The sequence below is a fragment of the Anolis carolinensis genome, chromosome 3, assembly GCF_035594765.1.
Source record: "Anolis carolinensis isolate JA03-04 chromosome 3, rAnoCar3.1.pri, whole genome shotgun sequence".
In the NCBI taxonomy this organism is placed as follows: Eukaryota; Metazoa; Chordata; class Lepidosauria; order Squamata; family Dactyloidae; genus Anolis; species Anolis carolinensis.
Genome location: NC_085843.1, coordinates 230,803,726 through 230,827,318, shown reverse-complemented (window position 1 = coordinate 230,827,318; position 23,593 = coordinate 230,803,726). Strand labels below are relative to the sequence as shown.

Sequence of the window (23,593 nt, the reverse complement as noted above, 5' to 3'; positions counted from 1 at the left end):
GCTGGAGCTGATAGAGGGAGCTCATCCGCACTCTCCCCGGGTGGGATTCGAACCTGGCAGTTTTCAGGTCAGCAACCCAACCTTCAAGTTACGAGGCTTTTATCCCCTTGGCCACCGGGGGCTCCTAATAATAATAATAATAATAATACTAGTATTATTATTATTAGTAGTAGTATTAGTATTAGTAACTACTACTAATACTAACAGGGGCCCCTGGTGGCAAAGTGCGTTAAAGCGCTGAGCTGCTGAACTTGCGGACCAAAACGTGCCAGGTTCAAATCCTGGGAGCGGAATGAGCGCCCGCTGTTACCAGCTCCTGCCAACCTAGCAGTTCGAAAACATGCAAATGTGAGTAGATCAATAGCTACCGCTCCAGTGGGAAGGTAATGGCACCCCATGCAGTCATGCTGGCCACATGACCTTGGAGGTGTCTACGGACAACGCCGGCTCTTCGGCTTAGAAATGGAGATGAGCACCTACCCCCAGAGTCGGTCACGACTGGATTTATCATCAGGGGAAAACCTTTACCTTTTTATACTAATACTAACAGAAGGAGCAATCCCAGGGCCAGCCAGTCCAACCTGCTTCTGCCTTGCAGGAAAATCAGTCAAAGCACCCCCAACAGATGGCCATCCAGCCTTTGCAATAATAACAACAATAACGGTAACAACAACAATAGAAGGAACAACCCTCATACCACCCAACCCAACCTGCTTGCAAGAAAATCAGTCAAAGTGGTGGCTTAGAGGCCTCCTAGGTAGCGCTGCTGGTAATGTGAGGGAGGCCTCCTAAGCAGCTCTGCTGATAGCGTAAGGAAGGCCTCATGCTTCCTAGGCGGAGGGGGGCCACAGAGCCCCCGCGGAGCTGCTGTGCTTCGCGGAGCAGTTTGGGAACCAATGCTCTAGCTAATATCATGGTATTGGCTTGGCTCCTTTGAATGCATAGCATTCAAGGTACATTTCACTGGTGTTAAATTTGACATAGGATGACATTGCCCTATGAGTCAAGAAACTATTAGTTCACCTCACTATCTGCTCACTGCTCATTAACTGTTATATGAAGATAATAATGCTGACTTGCCTTACAAAATTGTTGATATTATATTATTGAGGTAATGAATGTGGAGCCCTTTTGACATTCAAGAAGTTAATGACACTTAGGGAGTTCTATATGCACTCTAAAAAAGTTGCCAAAATGGGAAAAAACACAATAAAATTGAATTTCTCTGTGTGCAATGTAGCTGTTAGTGGCATCTTTGTTAAGTGGTTTATGTTGTTGTTTATTCATTTAGTCGCTTTCAACTCTTTGTGGCCTCATGGACCAGCCCAGGCCAGAGCTCCCTGTTGGCCATGGTCACCCCCAGCTCCTTCAAGGTCAAGCCAGTCACTTCAAGGATACCATCCATCCATCTTACCCTTGATTGACCCTTCTTCCCTTTTCCTTCCATTTTCCCCAGCATCATTATCTTCTCTAAGCTTTCCTGTCTTCTCATTATGAGGCCAAAGTACTTCAATGTGTTGTTGAAGGCTTTCATGGCCGGGATCACAGGGTTGTTGTATGTATATCCATGTTCCAGAAGTATTCTCTCCTGACGTTTCGCCCACATTTATGGCAGGCATCCTCAGAGGTTGTGAGGCATTGAGAAACTAGGCAAGGAAGGTTAATATATATCTGTGGTGTGAGAAGAGTTGTCAGTTGGAATGTTGCGTGAATGTTGCAGTTAATCACTCTAATTAGCATTGGAAAGGTTCATCTCTTGCCTGGAGGGCATCCTTTGTTCAGAGTCATTAGTCATCCCTGGAGCTCCTCTGCTCTCAGAGTGTTGCTTCCCATCTACTGTTCTGATTTTTTAGTTTTTTAATACTGGTAGCCAGATTTTGTTCATTTTCATGGTTTCCACCTTTCTGTTGAAGTTGTCCACATGCTTGTGGATTTCAATGGTTTCTCTGTGTAGTCTGACATGATAGTTGTTGGGAGTGGTCAAGCATTTCTGTGTTCTCAAATAATATACTGTGTCCAGGTTGGTTCATCAAGTGTTCTGCTATGGCTGATTTCTCTGGCTGAGTTAGTCTGCAGTGTCTTTCATGTTCTTTGATTCGTGTTTGGGCGCTGCGTTTGGTGGTCCCTATGCAGACTTGTCCACAGCTGCATGGTATCCGGTATACTCCTGCAGAGGAGAGAGGATCCCTCTTGTCCTTCGCTGACCGTAGCATTTGTTGGATTTTCTTTGTGGGTCTGTAGACAGTTTGTAGGTTGTGCTTCTTCATCACTTTGCCTATGCAGTCAGTGGTTCCCTTGATGTATGGTAAGAACACCTTTCCTCTGGGTGGATCTTTGTCTTGACTCTCATGTCTTGCTCTTGGCCTTGCAGCTCTTCTGATGTCTGTGGTGGAGTATCCATTGGTCTGTAGAGCCCAGTTTAGGTGGTTTAGTTCACCTTGGAGGAGGTGAGGTTTGCAGATTCTTTGTGCACGGTCTGTCAGGGCTTTGATTGTGCTTCTTTTTTGACTTGGGTGATGGTCGGAGGTTTTATGAAGGTATCTATCTGTGTGTATAGGTTTTCTGTAGACTATGTGGCCCAATTGTTGATTGGGTTTGCGGATGACCAAAACATCTAGAAATGGCAGTTTTTCTTCCTTTTCTTTTTCCATGGTGAATTGGATGTTTGGGTGGATGCTGTTGAGGTGGTCCAGGAACTTGCTGAGTTCCTCTTCCCCATGGCTCCAAATGGTAAAGGTGTCATCTACAAATCTGAACCATACAGTTGGCTTTTTTGGTGCTGTTTCTAGGGCTTGTTTTTCAAAGTGTTCCATATAGAAATTTGCTACTACTGGGCTGAGCGGGCTCCCCATGGCCACTCCATCTTTCTGTTCATAGAATCCATTGTCCCACTTGAAAGTAGTTAGTGGTGAGGCAATGGTGAAACAGGGCTATGATGTCTTCTGGGAAGTTTTGTTTGATTAGTGTGAGGGTGTCAGCTACCGGGACCTTGGTAAATAGGGACACCACATCGAACCTGATCAGGATGTCCTTGGTGCTTAGCTTGAGGTCGCTGATCTTTTCTATGAAGTGTGTTGAGTCCTTGATATAGTGCACAGTGAGCCCAATGTGGGTTTGTAGCTGTGTAGCCAGAAATTTTGCCAGGTTGTAAGTCGGCGATCCAATGGCACTTACAATGGGTCTGAGTGGGATGGAGTCCTTGTGGATTTTTGGGAGTCTGTAAAGCCTGGGTGGGAGGGCTTCTGATTTGCACAGCTGTTGGCATATGTCAAAGTTAATGGAGGAGTTCTTGATCAGAGTGTTTGTTTTTCTGGTGATTTTGTTAGTTGGGTCTTGTTTTAGTTTCTTGTATATTGTGGGATCCAGAAGTTGTCTGATTTTTTCTTTGTACTGTTCTATTTCCATAATTATCGTGGCATTCCCCTTGTCAGCTGGGAGAATGATGATTTCTGGATCTGAGTTGAGATCTTTAATGGCCTGTCTCTCTTTCCTCGTTATGTTGCTGGGAGGAAGTTTTGCCTTTCTCAGGGTCCTTGCTGTTTCCATTCTTACCTTCTCTGCTTCTTTCTCAGGGAGCGGGTAAATTGCTGATTCGACATTGGCAATGATGTTTTCTACTGGGATCCTGGTGGTGGTGACCGCAAAATTTCCTCCTTTTGCTAGAATGGATACTTGGTCTTCAGTGAGTTGTCTGTCAGTCAGGTTGATGATGGTCCGTGACTTATCCAGTTCTGGTTTTGGCTGTTGCTTATGGCATTTGTCGAATTTTTGCATTTGTCTCTTGGTGTGGAAAACCATGTCTTTCTCCATTTTTCTGTAGGTGAGGTTGTCTATTTTATCCCAGTGCTGGGTGTTCATCTTTTGGCTAATGTTAATATGGAGGTGCAGCAGTTCTTTGTCTGTGTTTGCGAGTTCTTTGTAGATGGTGTGGATTCTCTCTCTTAAGAGGTTGCGTTCCAGGCAGTTGTAAATACGATGAGCCTGTGGTGTTTTAAAAGTCCTTTTGCTGCGAGAAATTGTGGGATGGTATCTGTGTCTCTGCAGCGTAGAAGGAAGGTCAGGGAGCACAGCAGATGTGCTTTCCTGGTCCTTAGTTTGTCCAATCTCCGTGTGTCTTGGAACAATTTCTCCCCGTAGAGATGTTCAATGTTTTGTCGAAGGCTTTCATGGCCGGGATCATAGGGTTGTTGTATGTATTCCGGGCTGTATGGCCATATTCCAGAAGTATTCTCTCCTGACGTTTCGCCCACATCTATGGCAGGCATCCTCAGAGGTTTGTGAGGCATGGAGAAACTAGGAACATGGCCATACAGCCCGGAATACATACAACAACCCAAAGTACTTCATCTTTGCCTCTAATATCCTTCCCTCCAGTGAGTAGTCAGGCTTTATTTCCTGGACCGGTTTGATCTTCTTGCGGTCCAAGGCACTCACAGAATTTTCCTCCAACACCAAAGTTCAAAAGTATCTATCTTCCTTCGCTCAGCCTTCCTTATGGCCCAGCTCTCACATCCATAGGTTAAAACAGAGAATACCATCGCTTTAACTATGCGGACCTTCATTGTCAGTGTGATGTCTCTACTCGTTGTTTATATAGGAATATAAAAAGAAACATATTTGAGCAGAAAGACCCTATCTTGTAACTTGGCTCATGCTTTTCAGCCTGTAACACTGAGCAGCAACATCAAATGGACATAATAAAGCAATTGTAAGACTATTTGAATATGAAATTTTCTCCAAATTTCATATAAGCACTTTGAATTTGTCAGCATTAAGACTGCCAAGCCGTTGTTAAATCAGTGGTTGATGGTGATTTTTAACATCACTGTGCCATTTAATACAATTAGCACTGGCCGATGCTTACCAGGATATCAGTATTCTCAAAATAATTCCTCCAGTACGGCCTGATCTTCCTCTGTCCACCAATATCCCATACATTCAGCTTGAAACCTTGCGCTTGTACACTCTTAATGTTAAATCCCTGTGGCAAACAAAGATGAAGCACAATTATTATTAACCTTATTCCGGGCCTCATAGACATACACCATTCACAGATTATATATCACCACTCTGAAAACCCTAACAAGATAAGGTCCCTGTTACTATTCAGATGGATTGGCTGTGGGCAAGGTGAAGGATACAGCAGCCTTGGATGGATTAGAGTTTGTTTCTGTCAGAGCTATAAAGATGTACGTTGCAGCTCATAAGAAAAAAAAAGTAGGGTACAGTGAGAGGTGACAGAACAAAGCAGATAAGGAGAAAGCACAAGGCCGTGCAAGAAGCTTCAACTCCTGAAAGCTGAGCCCAACGTGTGAGCTAATGAGAAACAGAAGTCTGAATGTGAGTTGATATGAGAAAATGAGAAGCAACAGCTGAATTTCCGAAGGGCCCATTTCATCAATTAAAGCTCCAATTGAAAGGGGTGTGCAACTGGAAAAACAGGATGTGGTGTGGGCTGGCAGGAGCTGCCACACAATACAGGGGATTGGCTCTAAGACTGGAATCTGAGGGTGGGCTTTTGCACTGAGGCGTGGGAGCATCTCACAGGCAATATGCTCATAGTCTATGACTGTGGGGAAAGAGATCTAACCTTGCTCATTCTCTAGCACCACCTCCTGGCTAATTTGGGGATTTTATGAACTGGGACCATTGGGGAGGCTCATTACATATTTTAATGGCTACACATTCTAGATCTGCATTGTGCAATTGCAAAAATCTGATGTTTGAAGCATATAATGTAGAACTTGATTTCATCTATTGAAATTCAGTAAAATGATCCTGACTTTTTGATGTGTGTTTGCAACCTAATAAAGGTGGGGTTTTCTTACATAATGATTTATGCTTCATTTCAGTGGGTACACAACTTGGGTCTGTAATGTATACAAATTCCTATGTGTATATTTGGTTGCATGATCAGAAAAGAAACACAATTAAAGGTAAAACAATTTACCACATTGGATTGAAATCAGGATCTGTGTATAACCCCTAAAAACATAAATGTGGTATGTGCTTCATTATTATCTTCATGACATAACAAGAAACTCAAAGCTGGGGGTGGGAGGTGAAAACTACGTGCCTATGCACGCTATTTGTTATGCATCCCTCCCATGCATGAAACTTCTGATTTAGCAGTGCATTCCGGCATACAAAGTCTGGCAGACCACAAGTACCCTTTCTTACCTGTGTTGGAGTGATATGGGTAATATCTTCAGATGCTAGCTGTTTTAAAAGTGTAGTCTTCCCTGCATTATCCAGTCCCAGAAGGAGGATCCTGACCTCCTGGTCTGGTGCACTCTTCAATTTACGCAGAATTGACAGCAAACCCTGTGTCAACCAGAAAGATGGGAGATATTCTAAGTGCCACTTTCATCACCACTACAAGTTCAAATGTTTTTTTTTTTTTTTTTAAAAAAAACAACAACAAAAAGGGGACAACCAACCATTTGGGTAAAGAGTTCCATGAATGAAAATGCACCCAAGAAACAACACAAGGGAGAGGAGATTTAGTAAGAAGATTAGTATTTGATGCATGAAAAGACTCAGAAGAGAAAGAAAGCAATGAAAATAGATGAGAAGGAGAAAGGCAGGAAGAGAAAGCTTAAAGTTAATAGGAAAACCTCAGAGAAAACTAGGAAAGACAAAATCATAATTATTCCTAGAGTGCCCAAAATTATTAGAAGCTGTGCACCAAAAGTGTTAAAAGATAGTGTTCTGCCTTCAAGGATACAATTAAGAATCAGTTGAAACAATAGGTGGATGAAGGGGGTGGACATGGAAAATACTGTGAAAAGCAAGCTAAGGGAAACATCAAAATAAATATTTGAAAAAATGCAGACAAGCTTAAGAATTTACAGTGCAAAACAAGACTTTTTAAAAAGAGAGGAGATATTAAGAGACAAAATGTTTCAACTATAGAGGAAAGCTACGATAAATCCTAACCAAATCATACTGAGAAGAATCTAATTCATGAGACAGAAGATGTGGTCAATAAGAAAGTCAGGGAATATGCTTTCAAAGCTCAGATATTTCAGGGGTTGTGCCAGCCTTTGCTGTTGCCATGGGAGTAGGCTTTGGGGGTTTCATTGAGCCATCAACCATCACAACACGTCATTCAAGTATAAACAGGAAACCATGGGAAGATTCTGCAAATATGAGTTCATGTTTGTTCATATCAGATTACAATTTATAATAGTATTAAGAATGGATTATGTGAGAATCAGAACATGAATTTGAATATTATCAGCATGAAAATGGTATATCAAACCAAAGGAATTAATTACTTGGCCAAACGGAATAATATACAAAGCAAAGACTAAAGAAGACTAAGTCTAAGCTTGATGCATCATCACCAGATAAAGGAAAAGACAATATGGTACAATATAATTAAAATATAATATAATTTTAAAAATGAAGGAATAAACTTTAGAACAAAGAACAAAGAAGAGGCTTAAGTACAGAGACAAGAGTGATAAGCAAAACAATACAACATTTAACACAAAATTAGAATTTGAAAGGGATCAGCATGGTAGTTTGGGTGTTAGACTATGACTCTGGAGAACAGAATTTAAATCTCTGCTTGTGCATGGAAAACAACTGGGTGACTTTGAGTAAGGTGTATTCGCTCACCCTTAGAGGAAGGCATGGAGAAGCCTCCGCTAAATAAATCTTGCCAAGAAAATCCCATGATAGGTTTGTCTTAGGGTCACCATAAATTAGAAACAACTTGAAGGCACATAACAATAAACAAAACATAGCTAACACAATAGTGCAATCTCATAAACAAAGAGAAGGATCGTGCATAATACCCAAGGTCTTGATTAGATTTTTGACGGATGGATTTTAACTCTCTTTTGGTGCATCCATGAACTACGCTAGAGGGTCATGTAGCAACAGATGATGATAATTGCTCAGAGATATAACTAAATTTAATCAGCTCCTTTTCATTATTTCAATCTTGAAAGTTATCTCACTTCACATGGCTCCCACTAATGTTAGGAATTGCCACTGATATGAATACCACTAAAACATTCATATCAATGGGACAGTAAAGACTTACAGTACAACAATTTCTTGAGTTTTTATTATCTTTGCCAGCAGCCTAAGGCCATTTATACAAAATCCTATAATCCAAATCCTTCTCTTAGCTCAATTTAATAGTACCTCATGCTATGGCATGCATTTGTGCTCACTAAGGTTTCTGATTATCCATATTCTGCACAAAGGAATCACTCTTATGTCAATGTTTTCAGGATATAGAGGCCACAAAATTCTCACGATCGTGCATGGTGTGATTCAGAAAAGTTCAGCAGATTTCAAGTGACAGCCCCTCAAGATGAGAGTTGTTTTCAGCATTTTGAAACAGAATATGACTAGGAGTTCATTTGCAATGTAGAAAGGTTAGAATAACAGAGTACAGTAGTGGTGCATTTACTCAGACACCGATATGGCTTTGAAAGAAGTGTCAGTTGTAAGAGGATGTTGAGTAGTGATATGCAAATACAGCTGAGATTCTTTACAGCATATCTATAGAAAACTAAGACTACTCTGAATGGCCGCTGGCTGGAAAAAAAGTTGCCAAAATCAGAAGATTGTTTTCTACTTCCAGTTTTGCAGGTAATCTGTTTTTTTCTGCAGGAACTATTTGTACCCCTGGCTGTATTTAATTCCTTTTCTTTCTTGACGCCAACTGCTAAATTCTCAAAGCCACGTATTTCTTACTAATCAACAAAAAAGCCATTAACAAATTACCTTTTGTTAGGCCCTTTTAAAATAAATGTGGCAATAAGAACCATATTGAAATCAAGCTAGAATTTGGGGGTTCCCTTCCTTGCGGAGAGCACCCTAGCTTCTCCCGGCTCAGGTTCGATGATCCTCGCAAGGGGGAAGTCGCTAAAGATCAAGGTTTCCCGCTCCCAATGATCTCACCCACAGATGTGAAGAAAGAGCACCGAGTTGTTGATTTATTCAGTTCAGCTGAAAAGGATGACACCTGCGATCAATCATCAGGGAGCCATATCATGCAACACAGAACATCAACTTTTATAATACAGAAAACAGGGAGGCGTGATTTGAAGTTCATGCCACTTGTTTCCCCGCCCACCTGTGTGCTGATTGGTCCCCGAGGGAGCAACGCGAACTCTCTTCCAATCGGGGAGCTCCTGTCGCTTCCGTTTCTTCGCCAGTCAGAGGCGAGGAGGCAGGCTGAGCCGAGAACAATGAATTGCTGAGCGGATTATCGATAGACAAATGACCTAATATGTCAAAAGGAAATGCCGAGGACCCTGCTGAGCCTGCAAGGCAGCTTCCGAGGGTGCAAATATACATGTGTGTCTGACAAACTCTGTCAGACCCGGCGAGTCAGCTTGTGGAAGTATTTGTTTTATGAATGAGTCCAGTTCAGTAACAAAAGGAGAGCTGTCATCCAGAATAATCCGGACTTTCCTGCTCCAGGTGTGAATGAAATGTCAACCAGGTGGCCAATTCCATACTTAATGGTCTGCTCCGAAGTTAAGAATAGGGGAGGCCAAGTCTATTGTCCATGCAAGATGGTATCTGGTTGTCCCCTGTGGTGAGGGGCAATCTCTTCCAATTTGTGTTGTAATTTGTCTGCCCATACTGGCTTCCAGGTCAGAACTCGGTCACCTTTAATATTTCATAATATAATATATATCTCATGGTAATAAAGGGGAAAGGGAACATGTGGGGTACATAGGACACATGTGGGAACATAATTCATCTTGTATCACCCATCCCAGGATCCAAGATTTAATGCAGGGGGTTCATAAAGTAATAAGAGTTCAGAAAAGAGGAAGGAGTCTGTGGCAATCCAGGTGAAATGGCCATTCTGGGCCAAAGGTCAGCAGGGGGTCACTCCAATAACGAGGGCAGTTCATAGATGGCAAGCAGGAAGCCCTGGGTGACCCTCTCCGCACCCAGCACGCAGTCCGAACCTCCGATGACCCGATCTTGCAGGGAAAACTGTGCTGCAGCGCAGGAAACTCCATTTTGACAGTTTTGACAATCAGCTGATTTGCTTCTTAAAACTTTATTAATTTGAGAACGGGTGGTCTCCTTGTGACGGGGAGCTCTTTGGAGTTATAGGTTAGGAAGATGGTCATGCTTGAGAAAGATATGACTGGAAATAGAGGCTGGGGGGGGGGGGTTAGTCCGCAACTTGAGAGGGAAAAACCCCTCTCCTGCGGTTTGTCCAGAGCGAGGGAGAGAGCGGCAGAGCTCCTAAGATTGGAGGGAAATTCATGCTATAGCCGAGGAAAGGGTACAAAATAACAATTTGGGAAGGAGTAGGAGTGAAAAGATACTTTTTATTAGGGAGGTGTTACATGGTGAGAATGGGATAGGGAAGAAGCAAAAGATACATCTTAAGCTACTGCTGGGGCATGCACGCATGGCCAGATTGGTCTCAGCATGGTTCCTTCCGATTGGTGGAACTCACTGTTGCAGGTCAGATTAGACTGAATGCAGATGGCCGGCCTGGTTCGACCACAATATGAGCATAGGAACTAATCTTGAATGCTGCATTTTTAAATGATATCTTTTCATAAAAGAAAAAATAACAAATAGTAAAATTACTTTTTAAAAAAGAATATTAGATACTACTAAATTTAGAAAATGCCCTCAAGTGCACATGGCAAAAACAATGGGTTCTGCATGAGTGTTGTTTAACTACAGATGAACAAGATTTAGAACATTCAAATGAAGCTTTTTCATTAAAAAATAATTAAATGTTAATTTTGAAGACATGTCATTTGCTGATAATTATGTACATAGGGGAACACATTTTGCTATTCATATAACTGCTGTGAAATCATTATAGGAGTGGAATCTTAGATTCCTATTGCTTCTGCTCATATTTTATTTGGATGGAGACTTTCTACACAGATAGCATGAATGGTATCAATTCATGAAGAGATCACACTGGTACTAATGAAGAATTTCAAAAAGCATGATAAAGCTATTTAAATTGTTTTTGATGAATGGTACTGGCAATGTTACTAGCTAACACTCAAACCTTTTAGTGAGCACCATATATGATTAATACAAACCTGACTGTCACTTAACAAGATTCAAAGCTTCCATTTTCTCCCTCTAGCCCCCTTGGCAATATCAATTCCTAAATGTTCTGTGAACTTTTAGAGTTAAGTCTGTCTTCTATCCTTGTAACATTGCCCCATACAAATATTTTAGGATGCAATCTTTATTCACTTCCTTGGGTGTAAATTCTACTGAACTGAAAGGAGCATAGTTCTGATTACATATAGAATTGGATTATCAATCATCATCGTGAAGAATGAGCATTCTGCCAACAAACCTCCCCACAACCTGCCCTTAATCACTAGACCACTCCCCCATAACCAGTGGCCTCATACTTCCTTTTGAGATGCATTAATGATTGAAACAACAAACTTGTACTCAAAAGCTCAAAGAAATTACGACAAGCATCATTATTAACATATTTGGCCATCAAGTGGCACAGATAGAAGTGGTTTTCAAACTGAGTTCTGCGAGAATAAAGGCCAGTAATGCAGACAAGCTTCCCAGAAGGAAAGCACGCTAAGCATTATCAATCTTTCCCTCCAGTGCCTCATTACAGGACTGTGCTAGACGTTTTCTTGATACAATCTGTACAGATCAGTAAAGAGGTCTAACAGCCTTGGCTAGTTTCCAATGTTGGCTGCTGCTTACTCAAAACAACACACTTCAACATTTCATAGATGGAAACTGGGACACATGTGGCCAATCAACATTAGAGGGTGGTCAAGATGGCAAAAGGTATTAAAAGGAGTAGACAAGTTAGGAAAATCTGCAGTAGTTTGCTTTTGCCTGAACCTTTCACAGGGAAGGACAAGATTTCATCCCTCCTGTTCTCTCACTTCTGACAAATTAGCTGGCTACAAACTACTTTTGAATTCTTTGAAGCAATTGAAAATGGCTCAGAACAAATGAGGAGTGTGAAAGGGAAACAGAAACCAGGTCATTTTAAAAGGGACTGGTGAAGTGAGATGGAAATTCATAGAATTGGAAGAAACCACAAGGGTCATCCAGTCCAACCCCCAGCCATACAATTATGATGTCCTTAAACATACTATGAATGATACAACATCATAAAAACATGTCTGTAAACAAGTACACAACCTTAAGGAAGAAGTAGGCTTTTTAGTTCTATAATGTTGGAATCCAGGTTTTTTGACAGAATAACTGATAGGCTTTAGAACTACACTTTCAAATAACACAAAGAATTTTCACTATAATTTTTAGATTTAATGGTAGATAGTCATAAATCTTCAGTAGATAAATCGACATGGAAAAGTCTATCTGTTGCAAAGACTGCATCTGTTATAAATTGTAGGCCTTTCTGGATCCTTTCTATTGCCTTACATAAAGATTTCAAGCTAAGGTACTGGGATTCCGGAATTTCTTGTGCCCACATGACTGCTGCTCTAGTGAACATAGAGACAGCAAATGCTGAACACCTGACTAATGCAGAAACTTCGTGAGCCTTTAAAAAATACTCTGAAATTCACCCATACCGCTAAGGACTATTGTGTGAGAAATCAACACCAAAATCATACCATTCACTAGGGTGAGAAACAGTGGTTCTCAACCCGTGGGTCCCCAGGTGTTTTGGCCTACAACTCCCAGATATCCCAGCCAGTTTACCAGAGGTGAGGATTTCTGGGATTTGAAGGCCAAAACATCTGGGGACCCACAGATTGAGAACTACTATGTTAAGAGAATCCATAACCCTTTATGAGTAAAGCTTTTGACCTGGAATCTCTTTGTGTTCAGTGAGGTCTCCCATTCCAGAACATAAACTCTTTAAACTGTAACTGGTTGTGGAATTTCTAAATCTGTTCGAACAGCCTTTAAAAAAATTAATGCTACTCTGACATCAGCATCCCCTTTTTTTTTACTTTCTCACTGATTGTCATTTTGATTAGAGCTTAATCCCAAAGTCTAAAGAATCATTTTCAAAATTCCCTGTATAAGTCTATATCAAACAACTTGCTGGATATATTTTCACTCCCAATATAATTTTCTAAAATGTCCACTTCTTCATTGTAACTATTTGTTTTTCCACCTCTTTTTAATCTTATTGTTTTTCCTCACAATTGATGTCTGATTTCAAGACATCACTTTCTAAATATTTAGCTTTTTGACTACATTTCCTTCCTAAATCTTCAGTTATACTATTTCTTCTCTACTTTCTGTGGTTTCATACTGGTATGTTTGCTCTTATTCTCTTTGCTCTGAGTCAGTTCATTTTATGAATTAATCCTTGGTTATTATCATTTGGAGTTTATTATTTTATTGGTAACGGACTTTGTTCTGTTTGCATCATGACTTTAAATCAAATACATGAAAATGATAAAATAAATTCATTGAATGAAATAATTTAAATTCATTGCATCTTGGGGGATAAAAATATTAATATTTTTCTGATTTATTTACTTTTTAATTAATTCCTGAATACCGGAACAGCTCTCATTTGACCTATTAGAGGTGTCCATAGCTCCTTTTCATCAAGGGCCACATCAGCCTTATGGCTGGCTTCAAAGAGCTGTTGAATCTATGGATGGAGAATCTGTGGATACAGATAACCAAATATATATATATATATATATATATATTACATAGTGGTAAATGCTCTTTAATTTTTACCCAATTTGAGAATTGGAATCCAAGTGCATTTGTGGCTCTGATGTTGGGGAAAGGTTAAAGGATATTTTTAAAGTCAGACATCACATCCATAAGTCTTTTATCTAAAGTCAAACCCAACTATCCTGATTTAAAAAACCAACCTGCAGCCTTTTAGATGTTATTGTATCACAACTTCCATCAGCTCTAGTCATAAGGGAAACAGGAGTTGTAGTCCAGCATCTGGAACAGTGGTTCTCAACCTATGAGTCCCCAGGTGTTTTGGCCTACAATTCCCAGAAATGCCAGACAGTTTACCCGTTGTTAGGAATTCTGGGAGTTAAAAGTCAAAACATCTGGGGACCCACAGGTTAAGAACCACTGATCTGGAGGATGATATAAAAGGATAAAAAAAAGTCTGGATTAAGTTTGACACATGTGTATTAGATGAACTTGTCTGAGCCTCGGAGGCGGAATTTGATGCAACTGAATTATCTGAAAAAATAACTTTAGTTTTGAAAGGAAGGATGCTGATCAATGTTACTTTGAAGTTCTGCTGCTTCTCATGTTGTTTCTTTTCACTATTTGCAAGTTATTTCCCACCATTAGCAAGAGTAATGTCCATCAGCTCTAGTGCTTGCATCAAAGCTTTGTTTTCCTGTACTAGTTGCTCAGGAATACAGCATAGTTCAGACCCACCTCCTTCATCCCAACATGTGGTAGATGCCTGGTGTTTTCTCCACCATTACATTAGTAGGTCCTTAGCTGAGTAGATAACCAAGATATCTTTGCTTTAACTTTAGTTTTTGTTTTCTTTAGCTTCCTTATGGAAGATATGAACTGTGTTTTAAATTGTTTATTTTACGATGTTATGATCTGAGTGGGCTTACCCCCATGTGAGCCACTTTGAGTTCCTTCGGGGAGATGGAGGCAGCAAACAAAAATAAATTTATTATTATTATTATTATTATTCATTTTCTTCTGTGTTTTTAGTTATTTTTGAGATGCTGACATAGGCATCCCTTTCACTATTACTTTTTGAAATAAATATGTCACCTTAATACTACTACTATCTGAATTTTTAATGGTCATGTGAGCTGAATTAATCAGATCATGATTAACCGAGGAGCAGTCAGCAGAGATGTTTCTCTTTCTTTAATCTCCATATTTTCTTTTGTTTTGTTTTCTGTTGGCAAAAGTGTGTGAGAATAATTTATTCTGTACATTTTCCATTTTTTATTTTCAAAAATTTCCCAGCCTAATTGAAATATGTTTGATCAAAGGGGGGTCATGTCTTGCTGGCTAAGCAGGAGATTGAAAAACTGACATGAAGAGAGAAAAAGCTAATGGTTAAAACAAAATAAAAAGAAACTGTGGACTTTGGAATCCTGCATAATCTTGCTGACATGCAGGGAATAATTCAATACTATGTGGACTGTTCTTCTGTGACATCCAGAGAATAAACTTTCCTCTCCCAAGACTGTACTTCAATTCTCTTTTAAAGACTTCCCTGCAGAATGAATCTCCTCTATCTGGCTTTTGTTTTAGCTTGTTATTTTTCTTGGTGCTTTTCTTGGCTTTACAAAGGAGGAAGAGACTGCTTGTTGACCAATATATGCTGGTCTGATTCCAAAATGGGTGGCTAGTAGATGTTTTAGACAATTATTAATAAATCAGAGAAATGCTGATTTCTTAGTTGAATTGTGAAATTTGGCAATAGATACTTAAAGAAATATGTTTTTTACAAACCTTTAATAAACTGGGCCAACAAATAATTTAAGAGCATTATAAAAGTATTTAAACTTGATTAATGATTTCAGAGAGTATGTAAATAGTGTTACTGTACTAATAAACACTACCAGTAACACCAATATAATAAGCTAACTTTATGAATAGCTAAAATATTTGTGAGAAAATAGCAATTAGTAAAAGTTTAGATAGTAACATTCAAAATACATCAAGTAGTAAGTACAAACATAATACATATCAGAACTATTCATCTTCTGGGATGGTCACGGTTTACATTCTTATCCTTCTTGATGGGTTGACTGATTTCCTGATTACAGAGCACTCTCTGGCATTATGGTGAATGATCTTAACAGTGTCATAAGACTATCAAATTCTAATGCCAGTTTTCTGATCCAGGATACTTCTGTGACATCATATCACTCAAGTTCCAAATAGATTGCTAACAATAGCCCATCCTATGGCAAACCATGCCACTGCAGCTTTTAAATGAATAAATGCCTGGATTAACTATACCCCAGGGAACCATTGCTTCTTTCAAATAGAAAGAAATACAGGAATCTTTCCTGACTCAGAAAATATCACTTTAGCAATAGGATTTAGTGTCTCTCTGTGCTTTTGGAGTCTCCAATCTTGGCAGTATTCCTGTTCTCTGCTCTTGCCTCCTGCAGTAGCCTTTGACCTTGTTTGTGCTTCAAAATAAGCTTCCAACTTTTGTCGCTCTATGGCCCACTATGCATGGCTCAGCTCTGGCACTCACTTAGCATGATTTCAAAAATGTGAGTGGAGGGGAGAAAATACCATAATAAAGCTTTAAACTTTACATTGAGAGAAATCGAGCGGAGACAAGGAGCTCACAAACATATGTAGGCTGAAAGGATCAGTTTATTGAACAACTGAAATTCTCGGTGAACGGAAATACTATATAAGGATGCAGTTACAATCTATGTACTTTTATACCATGGCAAAAAGTCACAGCTCTGAATGTAAATTATCAAAGCATGCATTTTTGAAATAATATCTCATTGGTGCCTTTTTCTGCTTATTTAAGTAACTATGCTCGCTCCTAGAAGAGGACTGCCTAGTCAAAAGAGACACTGTATATAGAACATGACATGTAAATAATGATCAAGTTACATTTCTGCATACTCAGCACTGACAGGGCATTAACTAAAAAGTTTCATCTCTGAAAATAGACAATAGATTTTTCTCAACATTCTAAAGCAGATATGCCTGGTTTGCTATCGCCCAATTTGCTCCTGCAGAATTCTGGAAAATGTAGTTTAGGGAAGCCAAGAACCTCTCTGGCTAAAAATTTCAAAAGCCCCGCCTTAAACTACATTTCCCAGAATTCTACAGGAGCAAATTAAGCGATAGCAAAGCAGGCACCTCCGCTTTAAAATACTAATGTAATATCATCCTCATAGTCACTTTTGCTCACTAATTCATTGAGGCCCTTTAATTTTCAGTTATGATACCCTGTTTTAATTATGGTGATGTTGGCCCATCTTACCTGTCCGAACATATCTCCTCTTATGAGCCTTCTAGAACTCTTAGATCGTCTGGGGAGGCCCTGCTCTCGGTCTCATCAGCCTCGCAGGCACGGCTGGTGGGAATGAGGGACAGGGCCTTCTCAGTGGTGGCTCCTCGGCTGTGGAACACCCTCCCCAGCAACATTCGGCAGATTCCAACTCTCCTGGGCTTCAGAAAAGCCTTAAAGACATGGTTGTGTGCGGAAGCATTTACTGAATGAGAACATTGATCTCACATGGTCCGGACTAAAATTTACGTATGAGGATTTTGGACTAATGGATTTTAACTTAGATATGTTTTAAATTTTATACAATGTGTTTTATTTTGTAATGTTATTCGTTTTATATGAACTGTTGTTTTAGTGTACTGTTTTCGGGCATTGAATTTTTGCCTATTTATTGTAAGCCGCCTTGAGTCCCCTCGGGTGAGAAAGGTGGGGTAAAAATGCTGGAAATAAATAAAAAAATAAAAAAAAATAATATTAATCCTGGTCTCAAAGATTACATGGCCAATTACAAGTAGTTTTTAATATAAACTCTCCAATTTAAACTTTAACTCAAACTTTTATACTTGAGTTGCAATTCTTAAACTCCCTGCCTATCTAGTCATAGTTTCGACAGCTCTTCTAATAGCTTAACTATTTTTTCCAGAAATCCATTTCACAATCTGAATTCTCAAGAACACACGTTAAATTGTTGGTGATGGACAAAAGGACTGGCTTTCAGGAGATTGCATTTAAAATAACAGAGTGCAGGCATTTTTTTAAAAGCTAAGAAATCACATACACAAGCCAGGAAGACCAGTAAAGATTTGGCCCTATTTTGTAAGTGCCTTGATGTATTAGTAGGGCTGTAAGGCACACTCCTCATAACTAACAAAGCAATACAAGATACTTATATTATCTTGCATTTAATATATGGACCTAGCCCCATGCAGACATACAGTCACATAAATCTATGGCAAGCATCTGCCACAAGCTAAATTGAGACCAGACTGCCCATGGCTTGCCATCATAAACTACTCAAAAACATTTGTGATGGCCTAGTCAAATTGATAAGGAATGGGCTGAACACACAGTAGCACTATGAGCATGATGGTATTCCTACAGTCTGTTGTTTCTGTAAATCAAAACTATGCCTGTTGTGGCTTGAAATGATCATATAAATTGGTAGATCTTTAGTAAATAAGGCTTCCTTATGCAAGGTTTTCATTTGTGTTTGGTTTTCTTTCTTTGTCTAGTCTGGCTGAGTTTTAGGAACATCTGGCTGACTTGATTTTATAAAATACACTAGCTGTGCCCGGCCACGTGTTGCTGTGGCTTGTCTGGTGGTGTTGATGAGAACTTGTTGAGGTAGTGGTGGTATTGAATGTCTGTTGTATGGTTGTCTTTATGTTTAGTATGCATTTGGTTGTTTGTGTACTGTGAAAGTGGTGAGGGTAGAAAGGGGTCTATGTCCCTGTGTAGTATTGTATAGTATTTATACATTGTCCATGTGTTGTGAATGCTTGGATTGTGTCCTGCTGCATAGTAGAAAGGGTTGGGCTGGATGGCCCTTAGGGGGTCTCTCCAAACTCTTGGATTCTATGCTTCTATTATTATTATTATCATTATCATCATCATCATCATCATCATTATTATTATGTAGAGGCTGGATGGCCATCTGTCAGGAGTGCTTGGATTGTGTCCTCCTGCATGGTAGAAGGAAGTTGATCTGGATGATCCTTAGGAGTCAATTCAAACCTTAGGATTTTATGATGATGATGTTGTTATTATTAGTAGTATTAGTATTGAGAGGCTGGGTGGCCATCTGTTGGGAGTGCTTGGATTGTATCGTCCAATGGCAGAATTGGGTTGGACTGGATGGCTTTTAGGGGTGTCTCCTAACTGTCTGATGCTATGATTCCATGTGTATTATTATTGTGCAGATATTGGATGGCCATCTGTCAGGAGTGGTTGGATTTTGTCCTCCAGCATGATATGATATAAGGAAGTTGAACTGGATGATCCTTAGGGGTATCTGCTAACCTTAGGATTGTATGATATTCTTCTTCTTCTTCTTCTTCTTCTTCTTCTTCTTCTTATTATTATTATTGAGAGGCTGGCTGGCCATCTGTTGGGAGTGCTTGGATTGTATCGTCCAATGGCAGAGTTGGGTTGGACTGGATGGCCTTTAGGGGTCTCTCCTAACTGTCTGATTCAATGATTCGATTTGTATTATTACTGTGCAGATCTTGGATGGCTATCTGTCAGGAGTGCTTGGTTTGTGTTGTCCTGCATGGTAAAAGGAAGTTGAACTGGATTATCCTTAGGGGTGTCTTCTAACCTTAGGATTGTATGATATTCTTCTTCTTCGTCTTCTTCTTCTTCTCATCATTATTAATATTATTATTGAGAGGCTGGCCAGCCATCTGTTGGGAGTGCTTGGACTGTATCGTCCAATGGCAGAATTGGGTTGGACTGGATTACCACAGTAATTATTTCATACTACAGTAGAATCTCACTTATCCAACATTCGCTTATCCAGTGTTCTGGATTATCCAACGCAGTCTGCCTTTTAGTAGTCAATGTTTTTGTAGTCAATGTTTTAAATTCATTGTGATATTTTGGTGCTAAATTTGTAAATACTGTACAGTAATTACAACATAGCATTACTGCGTATTGAACTACTTTTTCTGTCAAATTTGTTGTATAACATGATGATTGGTGATTAATTTGTATAATCATTACCTAATTTGATGTTTAATCGGCTTTTCCTGAATCCCTTTTTATTATCCAACATATTCACTTATCCAACGTTCCGCCGGCCTGTTTATGTTGGATAAGTGAGACTCTACTGTATATTTATAATCTTATATTATCTACTTAGAACTGGATTATATGAGGCCCCTTCTACACAGCTGTATAAAATGCACACTGAAGTGAATTATCTGGCAGTGTGGACTCAAGATAATCCAGTTCAAAGCAGATAATATAAGATTATAAATGGGTAGTATAGGTGTGTGGAAGGGCCTTGAGTCTACACTGCCATATAATCCAGTTAAAATCAGGTAATCTGTATTTTATAGGCAGTGTGGAAGAGGCCTGAGGCCTAACTGTCGCTGTCCCCTGGGCTGAGTAGGTTGCTAGGAGACCAAGTGGGCAGAGTTTAACCTTGTAACTGGCAGCAATTGGATAAAAACCAATTATTGCTCTCCCTCTAATTAGGACTTTATTTTTCTTTTCTTTTTGTTGTATGAACGTAGAGGCATGGATGAGGGGTTGTGTTGCCAAGTTTAGTGTTTCTGGGATATGTAGTTTTGTTGTTTTGTCCTAGGCCAAAATTTTTCTATCCTTTTATATATATAGATGGTAATACAAGCCTTGCTATACTGGTTAGAAAAGAACCCGTCTTTGTTTTGACAGTTTTATCATATAAAGATAACAACAGTATAATCTGAAATTGTTGTACATTTGGAATCTATATTCTTAGGATGGCAGTTTATAATAACTACTTATATTTATTCAATTCTACCATAACTGGACATTTCAAAATTGTAAATGGTCAGAAATTATTTTTGTAGATGCATTGTTGACTGTATAAAATTTAATAAACTTAGCAACAATAATGTTTTAAAATAAAGGTTACCTTTTTATTCTTTTATATCAGCTGAATAGTCAGTCTAGAATATGTTTGCATTTAATCCAAATCACTGAGGTTTATTCCAGCAGTGGGCATTTCATCTTAATAAATAAAGTGAACTATCATAATTTTCTCTCTTCACTATATTGGCAATGCAGCTAGTGGAGAAGTTAACTCCTCTACAACTTTTGTTGACACTAAGGAAATCAATTGTCATTTAGGGACAAAAACACAACGTCTTCTGTCCACTTATAAACACTAAAGAGTAAAGATTCTGAGGACCATCTCAACAAAAAACAAACCAGCAATAACGCTGAATGGTTATTTTTTATAGACAATGTGAAAACAAGGAAACAGGTAGCATTATTATGTTTCATTTCTTAGCCTACAGTTTGAAAGGTTTCATTCTTTTAGTACAATTATCTGTACCTCAGCAGATAACAAGTTATAATCCATGTATGTCCAAGCCTAGATACCATGACAAAGATGGGCAATTCTTGTAAGTCTAGCAATCATTCTTCTGCCTGCAACCGCACAGGGATAACTCAATGCTGCAGCTGTGTTGATATATTTGCTGGTGAAAGTCAATGGCAGACAGGGAAATGTGATTAGACATTGACAGTGGCTGTAGTTTATTTAAAGCAGTTTAGTTATACTAAATCTTTTTAAAAGTTCACCCTACATGTGGAACGAAAAAAGCAACATTGCAGTGCCATATTTTCCACTCAAATATTCTGTGCAGAACCATGATGGAGTACCATTTTTGAACAAAGGAAAAAATAACTCAGAAAAGGCCAAAGTGGGGATAGAAGAATTTAAAGAACATACATTTAAATTCTTAATCAGTTCAGAGAAGTGTTGTAATTAGATTGGTTGCTGATCCATTGATCAAAATTGGAAATGATAACCTTGAAATTATCTGCTGGTCAAAATGCTACAAATGAAGCTTTTGAAGGTTATTGTGAAAAGACAATTAAAATCTTCAGAACTTTGCTTTTGATATTAGCAGTATGATTGAAAAGAAGGATAAAGGGCTAAATATTTGCCCTCAGGGTAATCTCTGAGAATGAGTAAGGCAGGGTCTGCTTAACATGTATATTCAACTGTAAGTCGAGTTTGTGAGTAAGTCGAGGGCAGATTTAAGGGCCTCAAATTATGGAATTTGCTATGCCCATGGATAAGTCAAGGGAAATTTCCTTTCCCCATTTTGTAATACTCTGCACTTTGCCTGGGATCTACGACTTAGTCTCCTGTTTTTAATACTGTATCCTGCTTGTTGATTTTAATGATTGTTTTTATTGATGTTGATGTTTTTTACTGGGATAATTGTTTTATTGCTTTGTTATTGTTATTTGTTTGTTTTATCGGGCCAGGCCCCATGTAAGCCGCCCCGAGTCCCTTCGGGGAGATGGGGCGGGGTATAAAAATAAAGTTATTATTATGATTATCATTATTATAAGGGTAAAACTTAGGGAGATGCACAAAGAATATATAGCACAAAGCAAAGGAAACCAGTGCCAAAGACCTTACAAAATTCCTGCAGGCATAATTGTTAATGTTCACACTAAAGGTCGGATAGAGAAGCAAGCTATTTTGCGTCTGTGCAGTGTGTTCAATATTGGGGGTGGGGAAGAGGATTTTTTATGCTGATAACATACCAGTGAAGATGCAGAGGAACCGATATTTCAAAAGTGCCATTATAGCAACTATGAATATGTATTTCTTAATTTGTTTAATATTTATTATTACTATTTCCTCCATTGTAAAATAGAGGAAATAAGAAGTAAAGCATATACACTACGTAATATTTGGCTGAAATAAAAGAGAGTTAACACTTTACTTTGACTAAATAAATGTTCCATTTTAATGTTTTAATGTGCACAAAACACTTCACAGAAAATATTTCAAACCCATCCTGTTATCACTAATATAGGAGTTGTCTGAGTGCATGACAGTTACTCAAAATCCTCAGCAGTCAAGCAAAGAACATAAAATGCCCTCTTCTAGATCAGATCAAAAGCATGGGCAGCCCTGCATCCTGTTTCCCACACTATACAACCAGATGCCCATGGGAAGTCTACAAGAAGGATATGAGGGCAATAGTCCCCTTCAGCTGTTGTTTCCCAGCAACTAATAGTCCAAGGCATGAGTCATCTTAGTCTGGTGGAATCATAACTGGCGGCCCTTGATATTACCATATCATCCAAGAATTTGCCCAAACGCCTTTTAAGGCTCCTTATGTTAGCTATGATCACAATGTCTTGGGGAAATGAATATAGAAAAATTAATATAATTTAACTCTGCATTCTGTGAATTAATATCCTCTTCTTTGTTCTTAGAATTTGTACCTGTAATCCTACAAAGATCCGCATAGTCAAAGCAATGGTATTCCCCATAGTAACCTATGGTTGCGAGAGCTGGACCATAAGGAAGGCTGAGCAAAGGAAGATATATGCTTTTGAACTCTGATGCTGGAGGAAAATCCTGAGAGTGCCTTGGACCGCAAGAAGATCCAACCAGTCCATCCTCCAGGAAATAATGCCCGGCTGCTCACTGGAGGGAAGTATATTAGAGGCAAAGTTGAAGTATTTTGGCCACATCATGAGGAGACAAGAAAGCTTGGAAAAGATCATGATGCTGGGGGAAATGGAAGGAAAAAGGAAGAGAGGCCAACCAAGGGTGAGATGGATGGACAGTATCCTTGAAGTGACTGGCCTGACCTTGAAGGAACTGGGGGCGGCAACGGCCGACAGGGAGCTCTGGCGTGGACTGGTCCATGAGGTCACGAAGAGTCGGAAACAACTATGCGACTGAGAGAGAGAGGGAATCCTAGTCTCTCCATGCCAGCTTTCAGTTACATATATGTTCTCCTTTAATGCCAAGCAATCCAGCTCCTCATCTTACTTCAGAAGTTCCTAAAATTAGCAAGTACACCTATTCACAAGGGTATCTAACATGAATGTATTCCCTTGAGTTCATTTGGTCAGCTATTAAGAGTTTACCCCATATTTACCCCATGGATCAGCAGAAATATTTTC

The 23,593-nt window shown here is 39.3% G+C and overlaps 1 protein-coding gene across 3 annotated transcripts in view; it reads right to left on the bottom strand.

Moving 5' to 3' along the window:
* arl3 (ADP ribosylation factor like GTPase 3) overlaps window positions 1–23,593 on the bottom strand; it is a 131,929-nt gene that overhangs the window by 32,865 nt on the left and 75,471 nt on the right. For 2 of the 3 annotated variants that reach the window (XM_062976316.1, XM_062976318.1), the window contains exons 2-3: window positions 6,181–6,324; window positions 4,865–4,981 (exon numbers count right to left, since the gene is read on the bottom strand). In XM_062976316.1, the coding sequence (XP_062832386.1) occupies window positions 4,865–4,981; window positions 6,181–6,324 (261 nt within the window). Of the gene's footprint in view, window positions 1–4,864; window positions 4,982–6,180; window positions 6,325–15,632; window positions 15,769–23,593 lie in introns of those variants that run through there. The other variant, XM_062976317.1, reaches the window with a different exon arrangement.